The sequence below is a fragment of the Centroberyx affinis genome, unplaced genomic scaffold (assembly GCF_046629955.1).
Source record: "Centroberyx affinis isolate AG114_WGS23_722 - 3 ecotype Tasmania unplaced genomic scaffold, CSIRO-AGI_Caff_v1 ptg001199l_1, whole genome shotgun sequence".
Classification (NCBI taxonomy): domain Eukaryota; kingdom Metazoa; phylum Chordata; class Actinopteri; order Beryciformes; family Berycidae; genus Centroberyx; species Centroberyx affinis.
In genome coordinates this window covers 290342-307157 of record NW_027279721.1, presented here as the reverse complement: position 1 = coordinate 307157, position 16816 = coordinate 290342, and the positions used below count along the sequence as shown (strand labels likewise).

Here is a 16816-nt window from a genome sequence, read left to right as displayed (position 1 = left end):
ATGTCATACTTGGTTATGGAAAATAATCCCAGATGCCTGCAGTGCTAAAATGGAGCTGTAATGTGCTCGCCTCCTAACCCGGCCTGACAGCCATGATGTACGACTACCATTACCGGAAAATATCACTTCAACTAACCCGTGATCCGGCTCCGCTAAGGGTCATATTATCCATGAGGAACAAATTACACTCCCCCAAAGTAAATACAAATTTCCTACACCGACTGGGTACAAAGCACAGAGGGGGGAGGGGGCAGGCAGTACGTTACCTATGACAACGCTCTGCGGAGTGACAAGGATGATAAAGTACATGACAAATCACTGGCTGACAGGGTACTCTAGTGCAATCAGCCTCAGCCTCGGCCTAGCAAGCACCCACTCAAGCCTGTAAACACTACTCTCTTCCTTTGGAGGGGGCAAAACACATAATCTTTTAACGCTGACAAGTCGCTCTCTCCTTTTTATTACTCATCCTTCCCACTGCGGTGGAAAGGGGGAGGATTCTTGGGGGGGGGGGGATATAAAATGGTTTTATGTACAGTGCTGCCGAGTGATTGAGAAACACGACTCCTCTGCTGTAATTGCCTGAGGGCAAACACAGCAAAACAATAAAGGAAGAGAAACAGCAAATATATTACCAGTTCAGATCTTTATTTTATGTCAAGGACAAACAGGTTCTCTCGGCTGCTCTAAAGCACCCACTTAGATCCCTCGCCTCCAATAAGAGCAAAGCACAGCAAATTACAGCACTCCCTTGCATGGCCATTAATAAGACACAAAGCATTTTCAAAATGGCATTTACAGCTTGTGGCTGCTGATAGAGCGAGTAAATAATACTTAGGAAAGGTGTGGTCTCTATAAAAAAGGCTCAGAGGCGAGGGAAAGTGGAAGAGAAATAAAAGGGCTATGAAATGATAAAGTCCTGTAGATTACAGCAAGGAGTCATTGTCTTCACAAAAGGGCTAAGTAGTCCAATCGTTGCACAGTTAAAGCTTGAAAAAGCACTTGAGCACTGGCAAATATTCATATAAAAAGATTTGACTGGCAGTTTCAAGGTACCACTTACTGGCAAAAATCACTTAAGTATTAGCAAGCCTGGACAGAATGAGTGCCTGGGCGCTCTTGACAATATCACAAAGACCACTAAAACGAGGCACAGAACAGAGACGTTCAATCGCCATTAAGAAAGCCTATAATCTGGAAGATTAACTTTATGAAATGAATGTTTCAATGCAAACATTTTTAGAGAAAACCTTCATAAAAGGCAGGGTGCATTGAAAGTACAGGAATATATATATATAAAAAAACAAAAAACATTGTACATGTGTAATCTCATTTTCCCAAGGGGATTGAGAGAGATATTTCCGAGCTGAAAGATGGTACAAGCCCATACATAAACATGTGCACATTAACGGTAAAAGACTGCAGCCATTTCACATTCACTTTACCCTCATCAGCCCCCCTAAACGGTCTCAGATGGTGGAAAACCTGTTGGCGTTAACTACACCATGAAGTGGGGCAATGTTGTTGGGGCTTTGGCGGATGCACATGAAAGGCACCTTAGGCTATGGAGCCCTTCCCTATGTTCATTCCTGCCAGTAATAGGGAGCGTCACAATTGGACTCAAGCTGCTCCAAATGAACAGGCCAGTCCTACCTACCCCTAATAAAAAGAACCACCTGATCCTGCCTGGGTCCTCCACCAAGGGACAGAGAGGGGAGGAAGAGTGCAATGACACAATTCGCTGACTGTCTGCTTTTCAGCAGTGGAACTGGGGCCAAGCTATGTGATAGCCACAGACAGAACTGGACATGGTGGCCAGCCAAAGCTTTGAGAAGAGGCTTTTGGCCCCTCAGCTGGTGTTTTTCGCTCGCATCCCGCTGCCAATTTAGAGACCACATGGTCCCTGGAGCTAGCACCAAGTGCAGGATGAAAAGAAGGCGAACCATCCCATTCAACACATGCGAGATAATGAGAACGAGATGAGCCATTATACAGTGTCACAAAAAATACAGAACTGCAGTTTCTGTGGATACTGGTGAAGTCAAGGAGCAGACATAATCACGCAATCACTCACACACTCCATGATTCGATCAACTACATTCAATTATTAAATATTCAACATACGCATAGTATTTCTTTACTAGAGCCATATGTTAATATAGTGCAGCCCTTTAAAGAAGCACAAGTATACACATTGTCCCTCTTATTATCTGAGCTCTGATAGGACTGCTGGATGCTGGCGGAGAGAAGGGAAGAACATTGGTAATGGGGCCTTAGCAGAGATGCTAATGACAACACAGATAGAGCTAATAATACTGGTGTGATGTGACTAGTGGCTGCAGTGGGCCTGCCTCCTGCCTGTCTCCCAGCATGCCATTAACATGTCATGTTGAAGAGGGCCCATCCTACAGGTCACTTTGTAATGAGCAACCGCTCTGACAGCATTGGCTGTCTTTCTGACACACACACACACACACACACACGCACAGGCACAGACTGCACACATAACAACCCGAGATGCGAATAGCTGTCTCTTATCAGAGCCTGGCAGCTCCCGTCGACACGGCAGAGGCCTTCTACACCAGGCAGAACGTGATTTCTCCCGGGAACACTTTTTCCATTTCCTGCTTTTGAAGGGAAACTAAATAAGCCACGTTTGTCCTCATCTGAATACATTTGACCCGTTAAAACGACTCTGCTCTCCCGCCTCCTTCTCTGCTGTGGTGTTGTAAAGTAGACCGCATCATCCGCAGAATGCAAATGACAACGGTGGCAGTGGGCGTAGCGTGCCTGGCGCCTGGCAGGAACAGATAGTGGCAGAGGTGACTGGGACTGGGGGTGGGGGGTGGGGGGGGTTAACAGTGTTGAGCGGAAGCTCCAATTACTCCCTAACACCGAGGAAGAACGCGCGAGTCAGCCCCTGTCATAGGGGTCCCCTATTTACTAATTCACTCCTCTGTTACTTTAACACACAATTAATCAATGACAGGAAGGTGTAGCCGGCGCTGTTCATCAGGAGCGTAACGTGAGCCAGGGTGAATTAATACAGTCGCTGGGGGGATTACAGCTTACCATGCTCTCTCTCTCTCCCTGAAACAAAAAGGAATTGCCACCGAGACAGGAGCAATTTAAATCGACAACACTGAGTAATGACTCAATTTGCTGCACAGTCTAAACACCACAAGCAAATGGCATTACTAAATCATTAGAGTGGATCTAGATCTCTAGTTAGAAGTCATTGGGTAATATGGCCGCTGTGAGCACGCTGAAACCATGTGAATACCTACAAGTAAAGGATGGTGTTGTGCCACACTGAGATGCCACGGCTCATGACAGTAGGAGGTATTGTTGATGTTTCATAGACACAGGAGATTATAGGAGTAGAAATAAGCAATAAAGAACTTAATTATAGAGGGTTGTGTTGTTTATAATTAGTATAAGAGTGTACCAGAAATGAGGTGATGATGAAGTAGGGTAAAATTCAGATGTAATCATATCAGAACAAAGTACAAAAACAAAGGTGTTCAAGTTAGTTCTGAGGTATCCACAGCTTTGTGGCATATATGTGTTACTCCATACTGTAGATACGCCACTGTTGGGCTTTAACCAGAGAAAGCCTATACCCCAGTCCTTGCTGCCATAGCAGTCTCATTTAAATGTAATCTCAATCCTAAAAAGCCAGAACAGTTCGATTTAGATTTTGCACATCATTAAGTCATTTATAATTAATGCGCAGCTAATTAAGGCTTTCTCATAGTTATTAACAGGATGTTTAATTCTAATTACATTAAATTTGCACTCTTAAAGAAAGTCTAATATTTGAATCTTATTGAAACCACGCTGATAAGAGATACTTGGAAAGGATCCACTTTTTCTCAAGTGCATGGTTAACAGTATAGGAGGAAACTAAATGATAGAGTCTTACCTTGTCTTCTTGGTCACTCTCGCTGTCACACTGCAAGAGAGGAGAGAGAGTCATGGTTAAAATCAGGAATCATCTGACCACAGCCGCGTTGTATAACTGTCCCTTCTGTGGATTGGATTTGATTCCCATGCATGCGAGCGTCATAATCTAATTTACCTTTTCAAATGACAAATCTTATCAGCTCTTTAATAGGGAACTGAACACAGATTAGTTTTGCCTTCATATTCAGCGCCTCAATGTCATCAGATCACTTCATTAGCTGAAACAAGCAGTGAAATGTGAAACAAAGGCGAGAGCAAATTGTACATAAGCAGCCGTGCCCTTGTTAACATTGAAAACTATGTGAAAATTCAGCAGGAGCTGGAATCTCAAAACACTAACCGCCACTAGGATTATAATTCCATGATGTGTGCTCCCCTGCTTGAGGCTGAGGATGGAGAAATGACAAGAAGAGGAAGGGAACTTTGTGACGGAGGGAGGAAAAAAGTGGTTGGATTTCATTTTTTCTTTCCAATTTCAATTTCAAGGTCCACTTAATTCTTTATCAACTAATTAGTGTGATGCTGGGTGACTGGCGGCCCTCGAAGTTGTGCATATGGCTGAGGTGCGGAGAAGCATTGGAGTCGGTAATGAAGAAGGCACTGGGGGGGAATATGGGCAGGGGTTGGTGCAGGGTGTGTGTGTGTGTGTGTGTGTGTGGGTTGGGGTGGTGGGGTGGGGTGGGGTGGTGGTGGCGGTGTCGATTAAAGCAGGGAGGGGGTTGAGCTTTCTGCCAGTGTGAAGTGATTGACAGCCCTGGGAGTGGGCGACAGCAGGCCCCAGACTCTTTTTTTTTTTCCCTCTCGCTCTCTTTCGTTTCTATTTCTTGGTTTTTGCTGATCCGGGGCCCTGCAGAGCTCAAAGGAAGCAGGCTGGGCTCGTGGCTGGTCTGTTCCTCGGGCTGGACGGTAAAGAGGGGCCTTGCGAGCTCAGCAGGAGCACAGCATCCAATTTACAGGCCTGTCCCACACGGCCCCAGGGGCCGCCCGCGGCACACTGCCATGATGGTCAGCTCCAGCAGCTCATAAATTATGCAGAGGCAATAAACGCACTGGGCAAACACTCCTCATACGCTCCCCCGCTCTCTCTCTCTCTCACTCTCTCTCTCTCCCCCACCCCCAACGTTCCACCCCTGGTTTAATACAGTGTGCACAGAGCCAGCAGCCATATATAGACTGTCAGCTGGAAGAATAAATAAGGGTAATGGAAGAAGAGTGCAGATTCTGATTACACGTGACTGTCGGTGTAATACAAAAGCTGCACACTGTGTACATTTATGCACATTTATTCCAGCATGTGGATAAATAGGCTTGTCTGCCCATGTATCACTCTCTCTTGCAGCCTCCCACACAGGACTAATGCAGCAGCAGACAGGATCTGATGAGCTGTATTAGCCGTCTCAACTGCTTCCATGTATTCAGGCCCCTCAGACTGTGACAAGAGTAATGCGACCAAGCACTCATTAGCTGCTTCTCTGCCTGTGCACACGACACACACAGGAACGCAGGCATGCAAGGGGTTCAAATAATGGTCGACATTTTAGTTTCTTCCACTGTGTTGTGATCCATAAAAAACACTACCAGCCTTTCTTTCTCTTGTTCCATTTTTTTTCTCTCCCGCCTCTTCCCTGTTCCCTGACTGTGCAGCCAATTGCTTTGATTGCCAAGATAGAAGCCGGCTGGAATGACTTGCCCTTGCTTGTGAAGCAAATGGAACATGCTAATGGAACTCATCGTATTACCCGATGCAAAAGTGCCATAGCTCATTACTTTAAGATAAAAGGATATCATTGTAGACGGCGAGCAGAATTGACTTTCTGCGCTGCGACTTGATGATGATTTAATCAACTGCTCTCTTTCACTTCTCATCCCTGCGCCTGTCGCTTTCGCAGGTGCCACTAAACGAAGCACTCACACGGCTAGTGGGGGAGAGAAAAGAAAAGAAATTGCTGTCATTACTTTTTTTTCTCTGAGAATAGAGGTATGCAAATTTCCCAGAGCTACAAAGGGTGGAAAAAAGGGAAAACTTAATAAAATGGAAATACCTTTATAATGAGCAAAGTAAAAAATCCCGAGATCAAGCCTGACAGGCAAGGGCAGGCAATTTGAACGTCCTTACAGCGCACACGCCAAAGCTCCCTCGCACCCGCTGCTCGAACACGGAGCAAAAGGCAACAAATAATGATAACGCTAAAAAGATAAAAACACATCTCAGGCATACAAACAAGTCAGAGCTGTCACTCACTGATAAGTGATCATAGTGAACTAATGCTCAGCCTCATGCATAAAGCAACCTGAGGCGGGGAAGAAGAATCATTGCAAATCTGGAATGTTCTCTCCTTGTACTTTCTATTTACTGACTCGTACATTAGAAACAGAGGCAGAGAGGGAAAGCTGGATACTGTCAAGCCAGAAAGCCTTGGCCTTGGTTTTGCACTTGGAGGTTGGAAGTGCTATGTATGATTGGTAGGCCTAATCATTAATAACTAGGGTATGTTATTGTTTTATGAGGTGAGCATGAGCTCAGAAATTCACTTATTGCTATGATCATGGGTAATATGAATAGCTAGTGCTGGGTGAGTATGAATAGACCTACAGAGCTATGGGTAACTGTAATGTCAAAAATACTTTATACCCAACCCTTGGAGGCTATGTCTAATGAAAAGAAATGTGTCAGAAGTTTGAAACGACTGACAAAAATGAACATATTAATATTTAAGAGAGAAAAAAAAAACAACAACAATGGTGCCATTGAGATCAGGGAAGTCAGCTCTCTGACAGGCTGAGGTAGGAAATGGGTCTTATTTAAAGCAGCAGTCATGTAGAATAAGGAAACCATTAGTCCTGGGAGGGGGCTGACAAAGAAAAGTGATACTCTACCCAGGCCCACTGCTATTTACACAGGCCCAGCATTATACTGTACAGCTAGACCCCAGTGTTTAGCTTAAGTAACACAGGAATGTCAAACATTAGCCTCAGCTCTAAGAGCTGTTGATGTTGGCCTGTATCCGGAGCACTTCTGATTGCCCCGCTGCTCTCACCCGGGCCTCCCTTTTGGCTGAGTGCTCTTACAAATTTCCCTACGCTCTGTCCAAGCATCGAGGCTTTTGTTTATATTGGTCTGAAAGTAGGAGTAAATTATTCTTGTCCTAAATCCTCTCCAGCTGAGAGCAATATTGGCCCAATAGATGGGGAACATAAGGAGCCATGGGCCGAATGCTAAATGATGCAGCTATGCTATCGTCTGTAGCAGCAGGGTTCACCAATAGCTCCTGCCAAAGCTACCCGCAGAAAAATGTTTGTGCTAAAGAGGTAACCACATCACACAAGGATGCGTGCAAGACAAGTATGCCATGTTCCCTTTTCCAACATAACCTAACTCTGCAGTTCTGGAAATCCACTGCTCCACAAATACTAACAGATGTTAAGTCAATCAAGAAAAAAATGGCATGCATAAACGATAATTCTGAAGGCAAACAGGGTGGGTTTAACGGGCTTATTATAATTTCCAATCCCCCGTCTCCAATGTTACAAGTTGCCTCTGATCTAATATTCTTTCAAATGCCAGCTTCTTAAGTCTGGAGCGGCGGTGGATGCGTATCGCCGTCCCCATGAGTGACATTAGCCTCAGGTTATGCTGGTCGCTATCCATGACCCCAGAATTAATTACGGCTGATATGGGCTTCATTAAAGGGCCCCGTCGCACCGGAGGAGGACGATGGCTGTTTATCAGCCGGAGCCAGGTTGTTCTGCAGGACGGCTGAAGGGGTTAAAGCCCAGGAAGGGGGTCCAAGCTGCCTGCACGCCTCGAAGCTGGAGAGACAGCATGAAGGATGGCAGCCATTGCCAGGGTCAGCTCTGACGGTGCCAATTTGATGTGCTGTCGTCGAGGGCTCCTCACTCCCCCCCCCCCTCCTTCCGGATATAGCTGCACGTCCTGATGGTTTTCTGATGCAAACAGTCACATGGCAAAATGGTTTTCTCCCCTCCCGCTGCATCCTCCTCCATCTGCTGCTGGGGCCTGGGCGCCGCCGACCGCCTGCCTGTCACAGCGTGCGTGGAAATTAGCTGGGGAGGAGGTGCTCGCTTGTGCTAATTACATTTTAATCATTGGAAATGTGTTGGCAAATCAAGCCTTGATTGCCATCTTGGAGCCCAGCGCTCCTCTCCGCAGGTTGGGGGTGGGCCGGGGGAGGGAGGGGGGGGGGTTTGCGCGGGGGGCTCGGATGCGGCTCAGCCCAGGCTCGCCAAGCTGCGCGCCTCCCTCTGCACCGCGGCTCGATATGGCGGCGTGCCGGGCCTGCCGCTGGGCCGGGGCTGTGCCGCGTTATTCATGGGGAATGGAGGAAGACCATGATGGCGAGATGGGGAAGTGTGCCATACTCATTCTCAAATCCCCCACACCCCCCTCCCCCTCTCCTATCTCTCCCTCTCTCTCTCTCTCTCCCACCCACACATTACGCAGTCTGCCAGTCCCGCCACTGTGAATTGAGGAACAACAAATAGACCCGGGCAGGAGGAGACTGATGAGCTCGGGGTTTGCTACACAGCACCTGTCTGGCACACAGAGCCGGAGCAGCAGGCTCCGTCACAATACGCTCACAAATTAGTTTCTTACAAAACAGAGAGAGAAAAAGAAACTGATGGCAAGATCTGTACATCAGATTGTGACTTTTGCAGAGATAAAAATGGGAATAAAATAAAAGGGATGTTTTATTTTGTCTCAACAATTGTTGGCAGCGTGAATGCGGGCCGTCCATTTTGCTGATCGGATGTGCTCCAGTGCGACGAGCGGTGCCAGAAACATCAACATGACTGCTAAGCTCAATCACCTGCTTCACGCAGCGCTGTCCCCCACTGCGAATTATGGTATTAATGATGATCTGCCCCGGATTAAGACCTCCTCCTGTTATAAGCCCCCTTCTCCTAAGACAGGGTCAACTGCTGCTACAGGCTGACTCAACTAGATTCATACCGAGCCTAAATGAAGAGGACCAAACATACACTGAGCATAAGTGGGTTCACATTGGAGTCAACCTCAAACAACCTCTGAGTTTACTTTAATTCAATTATAAGTCCAGAAAAAACATCATATTTCACAAAGAAGGTATCTTTAAAAGACAGCTTTGCAAAAACACCTAAAAGTTCAGCGAGTGGGAGGAAATTCAACATGACATGTCCGACTGGGACAGATCATTAAAATAAGCAGGGTTTCTGTGGCGATGACATCGAACATCTAATTTCCACAGCATCTGCTTGATGTCGAACTGTCGTATAAAAGTATGGTTGGGGAAAAAAAAAACTTGAGACAGTCTATATAGTGACATAAGGCAAATGCCTATTTCAGCAGCCAAGTATGTCCCGTCAGGGAGGACCAGACTTCTGTCTGGACTAATATAACCGGGCCTGATCCACATGACCAGCATGGGCCAAATGCAGCAGGCCAACATCTGAATGCAATTTCCCTTCAAATGTAAAACTTTATCCAGACGACATTCAATTTGACCGCAAACTCTGGATTCCAGTCACCGGGATAGCGGAGCTCGAGGAGGGATGGGGGGAGAAGGGCAGAAAACGAAGCCTTCCATAAAATAATAAGAACTTTATAGTCTATGACCTCTGGTTTCAATACTCTGGAGTGCATTCTTTTAATGTTTTATTTCATTGGACTCTGCCCAGACTTATTGAAAGAATATTTGAGAGGGAGAACTTTCTAGACCTGACTCTTTTTATTATTATTTCCATACTGTTAAATCTCTAATGGTTTACATTATAACAACACCAATAACATCAAATTAGAGAGCTGGCTCAGTAATGTCTGTAAAGGGACTCCATTCTGAGGCGTGAGCTCAGAAGTGGAAAAGAATACTGTTTGATAGACACACACATGCACGCACTTTTGGGTGCCTGGGATAAAAAGATATGCTCAGAGGGTAGATGGGAGGTGTATGTGTATGTTACTTTATGTATGAGTGGACGAAGACATTTAATGTAACCCATCAGTGAAGCTACCTTCCTTGACACATGTGCCAGTGTAATCCTGAACTGGTGCTTGGCACAAACAGATGTTGCCGCAGGACAAAGCTCTCTGTTGATCAGCCCCACCCACCCAACACATACACACACATACACACCTGACAGGGGCTGGGGGAGGAGGAAAAGAAAGGTGCAGCACTTTGCTTTCTTAAAAATCCATTTGTTACACAAGCACCAAGTTCAATATCTCTGATTCGAGAAGCATCTCAACGTGGTTCTCCCAGCTACAGGCGAGGCTCCAGGGCGCCTGGAGGTGGGAAGCATTTACTGGTTATCTGATAGAAATGGAAAAGCACAAGACACAGCTGCAGCACACAAGTGTGGGCGATTGCACATACACCCACAAACACACACCTCACCTCACCCCAGTTCTGCACTCTGTTTCCATAAGCCAAAGGGGGACTGAGGCACAAAGCAGATGCTGGATTAATCAAAGATTAATGGAAGGATTTTGAGATAATTACATACATCAAATTGCATTGTTTGCACCATTATGGCGACTCCCCCGAGGCAGGTCCACTTGGTGCCATTTTAATTACCCCACATGCCAGACATTGGAATTGATGCGATTTGGCATCTTCATTACAGCAATCCAGCCATACAAATAATCAATTCTGTACTGTGTGTGGAATGCTCCTCGAGCAGCAGAATGCACTGAACACTGTAAAGACAAACTACGTTTCTGAACAAGAGCTGCGAGGGAAATGGGCAAATGTTATGACCAGAGAATTCTGCACAGCTTACTGTAGAAGATGGAAGCAGAAATCATTTCAAGCCTATGGAAAAGACATTTTGCCTTGTACTCACCCCCGAGATGCTAACCTATTAAAACCAGTGAAATGTGATAATATTATTCTACACACAATGGTGCCATTCTGTTCATGTGGAAACAGTCCACCATATAACCTTGAGGGAATTTAACAAATGTAGCAATTTCCTCCTTATGTATAAAATAAGCTCTGTCTCCCACCTCCAGTAAGACTTGTGCCATGCATGGTTTGCATGTAGTTGGATGTGTGCTTGACAACGGGCTCCAACCCTCTGTTGTCAAGGGATATAAACCTCATCCACTCCCCTCACCTCACCTCCCAGCTCTCCCTCCACACTGACTCATAACTGAGGGGGGGAAAAACATCAGGATTAGGTTCTGTGCCTCTAATCACTTAACTCCTCACACCTGACGGCACACTATTAACTTTGACTGTCTCCGGTGACCCCGTGGGTCGTTGCCCATCACATCAAGTTTTTATTAGGGAATTTTCCTCATCATTAGCCATGGCCTGGAAACGAGCCATTAATATTCATACTGGCAAACCAAAATGAGGTCCCACTGATTTTCCATCATCCAGGCTATCTGCGCAGCTGCTGCCGTTAACAATGGCCCCAATGCTGCACATTCACCAAGTATCATTATGGGCTCCATAAAGCTCTTTCTCTGGGTCTGCCGTGATGGGAAGGAGAGCGAGGTGGAGGAGGAGGAGAAGGCTGTGAGGCTCGCAGCCAGCTGACACCAGTCTGAGAGAAACTGCCCAGCTCTGCCAACAATCTGCCTGGAAGTCTCATCCATAAAGACCGGTGCTGTCAATGCTAACAACCCCTGCAGTCTCTGCCAGGGACACAGCTGAGATACGCAATAGCACAGAGTTCCCTCAGTGCGCTCACATTAGAGCACACGTTGTTTATCAGCCTGAGATGGCAGCTAGAAATGCAGCCCTTTGGGAAGGTTTGAGAGCTTACATAAAACACTGACATATTTGTATGTATTATATCAACAGAGATGGGTTAATCTATGAAGAAATTGTCTATTCATCTTTGAATGAACACTGAATGATATAAACAAAAATGTACTTACTCGATTATGATTGCTCACAACACAAGATACATGCATATTTTGAACAGATTTACTAGCAGATATTTCTAATATCTCTTTAAAATACGGGGCATTGCAGTCTGGTATCAGAACACCAGGTGTCTGAGTGAACACGTCCCGCGTATCCAAGATGGCCGCCCACGTTTCCACAGCTTCAGCCCGTCGCCGAAATGATCCGCCCCGTTCCTGTCTGCCTCTCTGTTACTAGAGGAGGGCATCTCCCATCTCCGCTGCCAATGAGAGCAGGTGCTCAGGCTCCACGCAATGTGAACTCGGGCCTGATAAGGTGCTTCAGAGCAACAATGTCCCAGGCATCTCATCCTGATAAGACTCCTCTCTCTTCCCCACTCACCTGAGCTGAGACTAGCTGGCCCCGGAGCAGGGGAAGGCCTCTCCTGTGTCATGGGTGATAGCAGCAATTAACTGACAACACCCTGACAGGCCTAGATAAACTTAAGTGGAGAGCATCGAGCGGGGAAGAGCCTGCGCGGCAATCTGGGGGACATGGCGCAGCATAATAGGAAAAGGGGTAACATGATAGCGGGGGAGTAAATTGTGAACTGTTATGTGAAAGAGGAGGGCCACTTCCTATAGTCGGGCTTGAGAGTTGGAAGTCATTGGCAAATTTACTTTGACAGTTTACTTAGTGGGTGTGTGTATGGTATTTATTTAGTGGATGGTGGATATTACTGGTTGGGAACTGTTGAGTTACTTCAGTAGGAAACTGCTTTCTTGATTTTATAAAATTAAACAGCTTGCATAGTCGAGAACTTTCAGTAGAACGAAGACATAAGGTGACACACCAAAACAGATGCAGCCGTTTCAGCACTATCTTCCCAATAATTAGAGTTGCAGTGACAAAAACACTTTGTTATTCTCCTATTATGATTTGCTAGCTGTCACAGCGTACATCAGAGTTGCCTCATTATACAGAAAGTAGTCAAATAAAAGCCGGCGCTGCGTACTCCTGTCAAGATTCTGTCTACCGCACATGCAAACAAGCAAAGATGAATAAACATTAGTTGTTGTTGAGGGCTAGACTTTGAGCTGCGAGGCTCACAAAGATCCGCTTTGTACAAAATAAAAATATTTAATTTGAAAGACTGATGCAAGGCAAAATGAAATTAAAAGGAACCCATGCTAACTGTTAAAACAAATTACTCGCAGCGCGCTAAATTACATTTGCTCCTCCATCAGCGAGATCAAACGAGCCTAGTTTGACTCTCCTGCGCTAATGATTTCCTGCACTCACCTCCTTTTTCATCCCAGGGGTGTTAATAAACACTCAGTCTGGCTTTTTGTTTGTTTGTTTGGTTTATTTATACATTTCCCAGCTCCACGTCTCATCTCTCTCCCTCCCTCCCGCGTTCACTCCGCCCGCGCTGGTGGCAGGCTGGGTGAATTAGAGGGATCTAATGTAATCCCAGGGACAGCGGGCTCCTGAAAAACGTGCTCAATTAAAGCAGGATGAGCTCAGTGGGAGCGTCCCTGGCGGAGCATGGGGTGACTGACACGGCCCTTTGGTTGGGATTAATTAGCATGCTAAGTGGAAGAGCACGATAGCAGGCTGCAAGCCATGGACCAGCCATCTGACATCCCACCTCCCACAGCACCGGCAGCACAGTTACAGTTCTGACCCGACCACCCAGCCCCCCCCTCGGCCCACCAAAACCCAACCCGACCTCCCTGGACCCAGGTATAGGTGATGTACACTCATGGTGCGACCCAAAAAGACAAAAGATCATCTGGCTATCGGGCATCACATGGTGAAAAAGCACATGGCGAAGTCAACACCGAGCATGGGAACATACTGTAAAATATTCTTAATTACATGGGAAACAAAGTAGTTGCAGAAAATCCTGTTAACACTAAAAATGCCAAGCTACAGTCAACTGACTTCTGTTTTGACTATTAGAATTGAAATAGCTCCACTTCCAAAAGGCTTGTTGGCCTTGTCTTACATTCTCCAAATCCACTGGCCTTCTTTAGTGTTAAAACCATTCCAGGTTTTGACTGTCACTTTCCGTTAGTGAGCAGTGTGTCAAGATGCAGGACCATACCACACAGGTTGCCACAGGATAACGGCTACAAGCATGGCTCAATTAGTGCTCAAATGAACTAGAGCTCCCGGATAGCAGAGTTGGCCAAAGATCCTCTTAAGTCCAATTAAGAGATGTAGAGTTAAAGGTCTTAACTCCTGCCGGTTTGTTCAGCTCCTTGAAACCATTAGTTGTACTGCAACATTAGGTCAAGCTGTGAGTGGTTGCTGTGGAAGATTCTATGTCAACTTTTCTATTTTCATTTCATTTCAGAGCTGCTCTCTGACTCCCTAACATGGTTTCCTGGCTTTTGCCAAACTGTAATGCTTTCCAGTGTTTCTTGTGTTTTCCCTTTGATTGCTATACAGCAGAATACCACAGAGCTCAGCCCCCAAGGCTCTTGTGTTCATATTGACTGGCCCAGCAGGGGGGGTGGGGGGGGTGGACTTCAGAATGAAAGACATTGCTACCCATGGATAAAAATGATAGCCCGGCAATCTAGGACAAACCAATTCAACACAAAAACAACAAAATGTCGACATCTGCATCAAATAAATCCACTCCTTTGACTTTGTCGAAGATTTGTCTTTTGATTTTTTTGGCTGAAAAGATTTCTAACTTGTGCGTTGTATGCCTCTGCTGCCAACACTCACAGAAATATTCAACCACATCCCTTGCCAAGGCCTTTCTCGGCCCGTTTTAAACACTTGGTAGCCGGGACCCCTGTTCGGTTCAGTTCCTCAAACATCTCAGCTTAGTTGATCGCCGGCTAGGACCCCGCGGAGCTTGACAAAATGGGAAGGAACTCGGCTAACCTCCATCCTTTACACTGTTGTCAGAGACAACAAGGGAGAGCAGGATAGATCTGTCAGAGGCAGAGTTGGGGGCAAACAGCGTTTTGGGGAGTCTGGCATCCTGTCAGTAGGTGAGGGTCAGCTGTTCAGGGGTTCCCCTTCATGTGGTTCGCCGGTGTTATTCTAGGCCACCGGCTACCGCTACCCATGCGTGCCGTTACGGTATTTCTGAATAAGTGAATGTGCTCCAATAAAAACTGACCTCCCCTCAGCTACACTCAAGAGCTTTCAAGCCAACTCAGCACACAATATCCCACATAGTTTATGACAACCCCGCTCTGGCCTCTCCGACTGCCCAAAGACAGAGAGAGAGAGGGAGAGAGAGAAAAGCACTGGAGTGTTTTGTCAGCCGTAATTACTCTCCAATTATATGGTCAAAATATGGCATTAAGGGGCACTTTGTTGTCTGGGCAGCTTGGCTTTGATCAAGTTGTGGTGGAATGTGTTTCGCATTAGGGGCCCCACGATGATGTATGTTTCCTGTCACGGCAAGGATAACAGTGGGGGCAATGGAGCAGGGCCTCCCCCCCTGCTGGGAGCAACAGGGGTCCTCCATCCATCCCTAAAGCACACTCTCCCTCTCTCTCGCTGGCCACAGGGAGGAAGGAGAGCGGAGATCGAGAGAAGCAAGGTGGAGGAAAAGAGAAGGAAACAAGGAAGGGGGGGGGGGTAAAAATCTGAGTTGAAATTGTGCAGTTTAAATGCACAAACAAAGTGTAAAATGGCTGTAAACCGCGCCACTTACCATAACTCATAACTACCAGTGAATCCTAAAATGATTATTTACATTTGTGCTAGGTCAAGACTTTATCACCCACTTGTCCTTGTACAAACATGTGGGAGACAGATTGACTGAAGAATTAAGATAAGAACCTGATCCCCGAGGAGCAAATTAATACTGTAAGCTGAAAGTGATGGATTTGGTTTAACTTACAGAATTTTTTTTTTCCCAGTCACACAGCAGCCATCTCATTCAACTATTCCCACCACCTTAGAATGTAGACAAAAAATTATTTGAACAGTGTGTGAGTACAGGGTATGTTAAACATGATATTATCTCTGTGGGCAATGTCACGGTTGAAGTGAACCCTGCGGTTTGCTCCAGTGGTGTGAAGTTGATAGCTGAGAAATGGACCATTCATCACTTTAACACACAGCCAAGGTCAGAGACTGTTGCCCTGGAGCACTACAGCAGGCGTAATATATTAACACCAAGCGTTCAAGGAAAATTACAATGACTTTGAATGCACTCGTTTCACCCAACACTTTCTCTCTTGGGTTGGCAGCACTCTGAAAGTGAGAAACAACCCACTTATCAAAGATGCCCATGTGGGTAAAAAAAAACAACAACATTTCACCGCACCATCTCTGAGCTGGGAAGAGCTTGCCAGACTTCTGCTGGTCATCTGCTGAGGGCCGGCGAGAGCTCCTCCTGGGGGATATCAGTGGCATCCCGGGCCAGGCGTGGCATGTGCTCTCTCCAGGACCCCCCCTCCCCCCTCCCACCCTCAGGCCCTGCTGCATGCTGGCCCGTGCTGCGGACACCACCATCTGCGCTGCCTCCCATTGGCAAGTTGGCCCAACGAGGCTACACAGGCAGCCCTCCCCTGATTTTGGGCGTGGGGCCCGAGGGTTGGAGGAGGAAGGGGTGGGGGTGGGGTAGGGTATGGGTGGGGGGCTCCCTGGTGTTTCAGAGAGCCACTCCATAACACTTTCCTCATGAGCGCTCCTCCGGAGGGCTGCTGGAACGTCTCGGAGCCATCTGGGGAGAAGTGGAGCGTGGCAGGGAGCAGCTGGACGCTTACAGCTGCTATTTAAGCCCTGGCAGCAGAGCTCCATATCAGTCAGTCAGCAGGAAACGCAGGGAGCACAGCAGAGCAGAACCCAGCCGAGGAGAGCTCACAACACAGACCTCCTGCACCACACACATGCCCCGACATGGGCTCGCTCTGTCGTTAGCTTGCTGCATCCAAAACAGTTGGAATGGACAGAAAAAAGATCAAAGAAAACAAGTACCGTCCCATCGCGCATTTGTGGTTCTGCTGGGTAGGTAA

The 16816-nt window shown here is 46.7% G+C and overlaps 1 protein-coding gene across 1 annotated transcript in view; it reads right to left on the bottom strand.

Moving 5' to 3' along the window:
• auts2a (activator of transcription and developmental regulator AUTS2 a) overlaps positions 1–16816 on the bottom strand; it is a 309547-nt gene that overhangs the window by 96661 nt on the left and 196070 nt on the right. The window contains exon 4 of the mRNA XM_071524536.1: positions 3926–3955. Coding sequence (XP_071380637.1) covers positions 3926–3955 — 30 coding nt within the window. The remainder of the gene's footprint in view (positions 1–3925; positions 3956–16816) is intronic.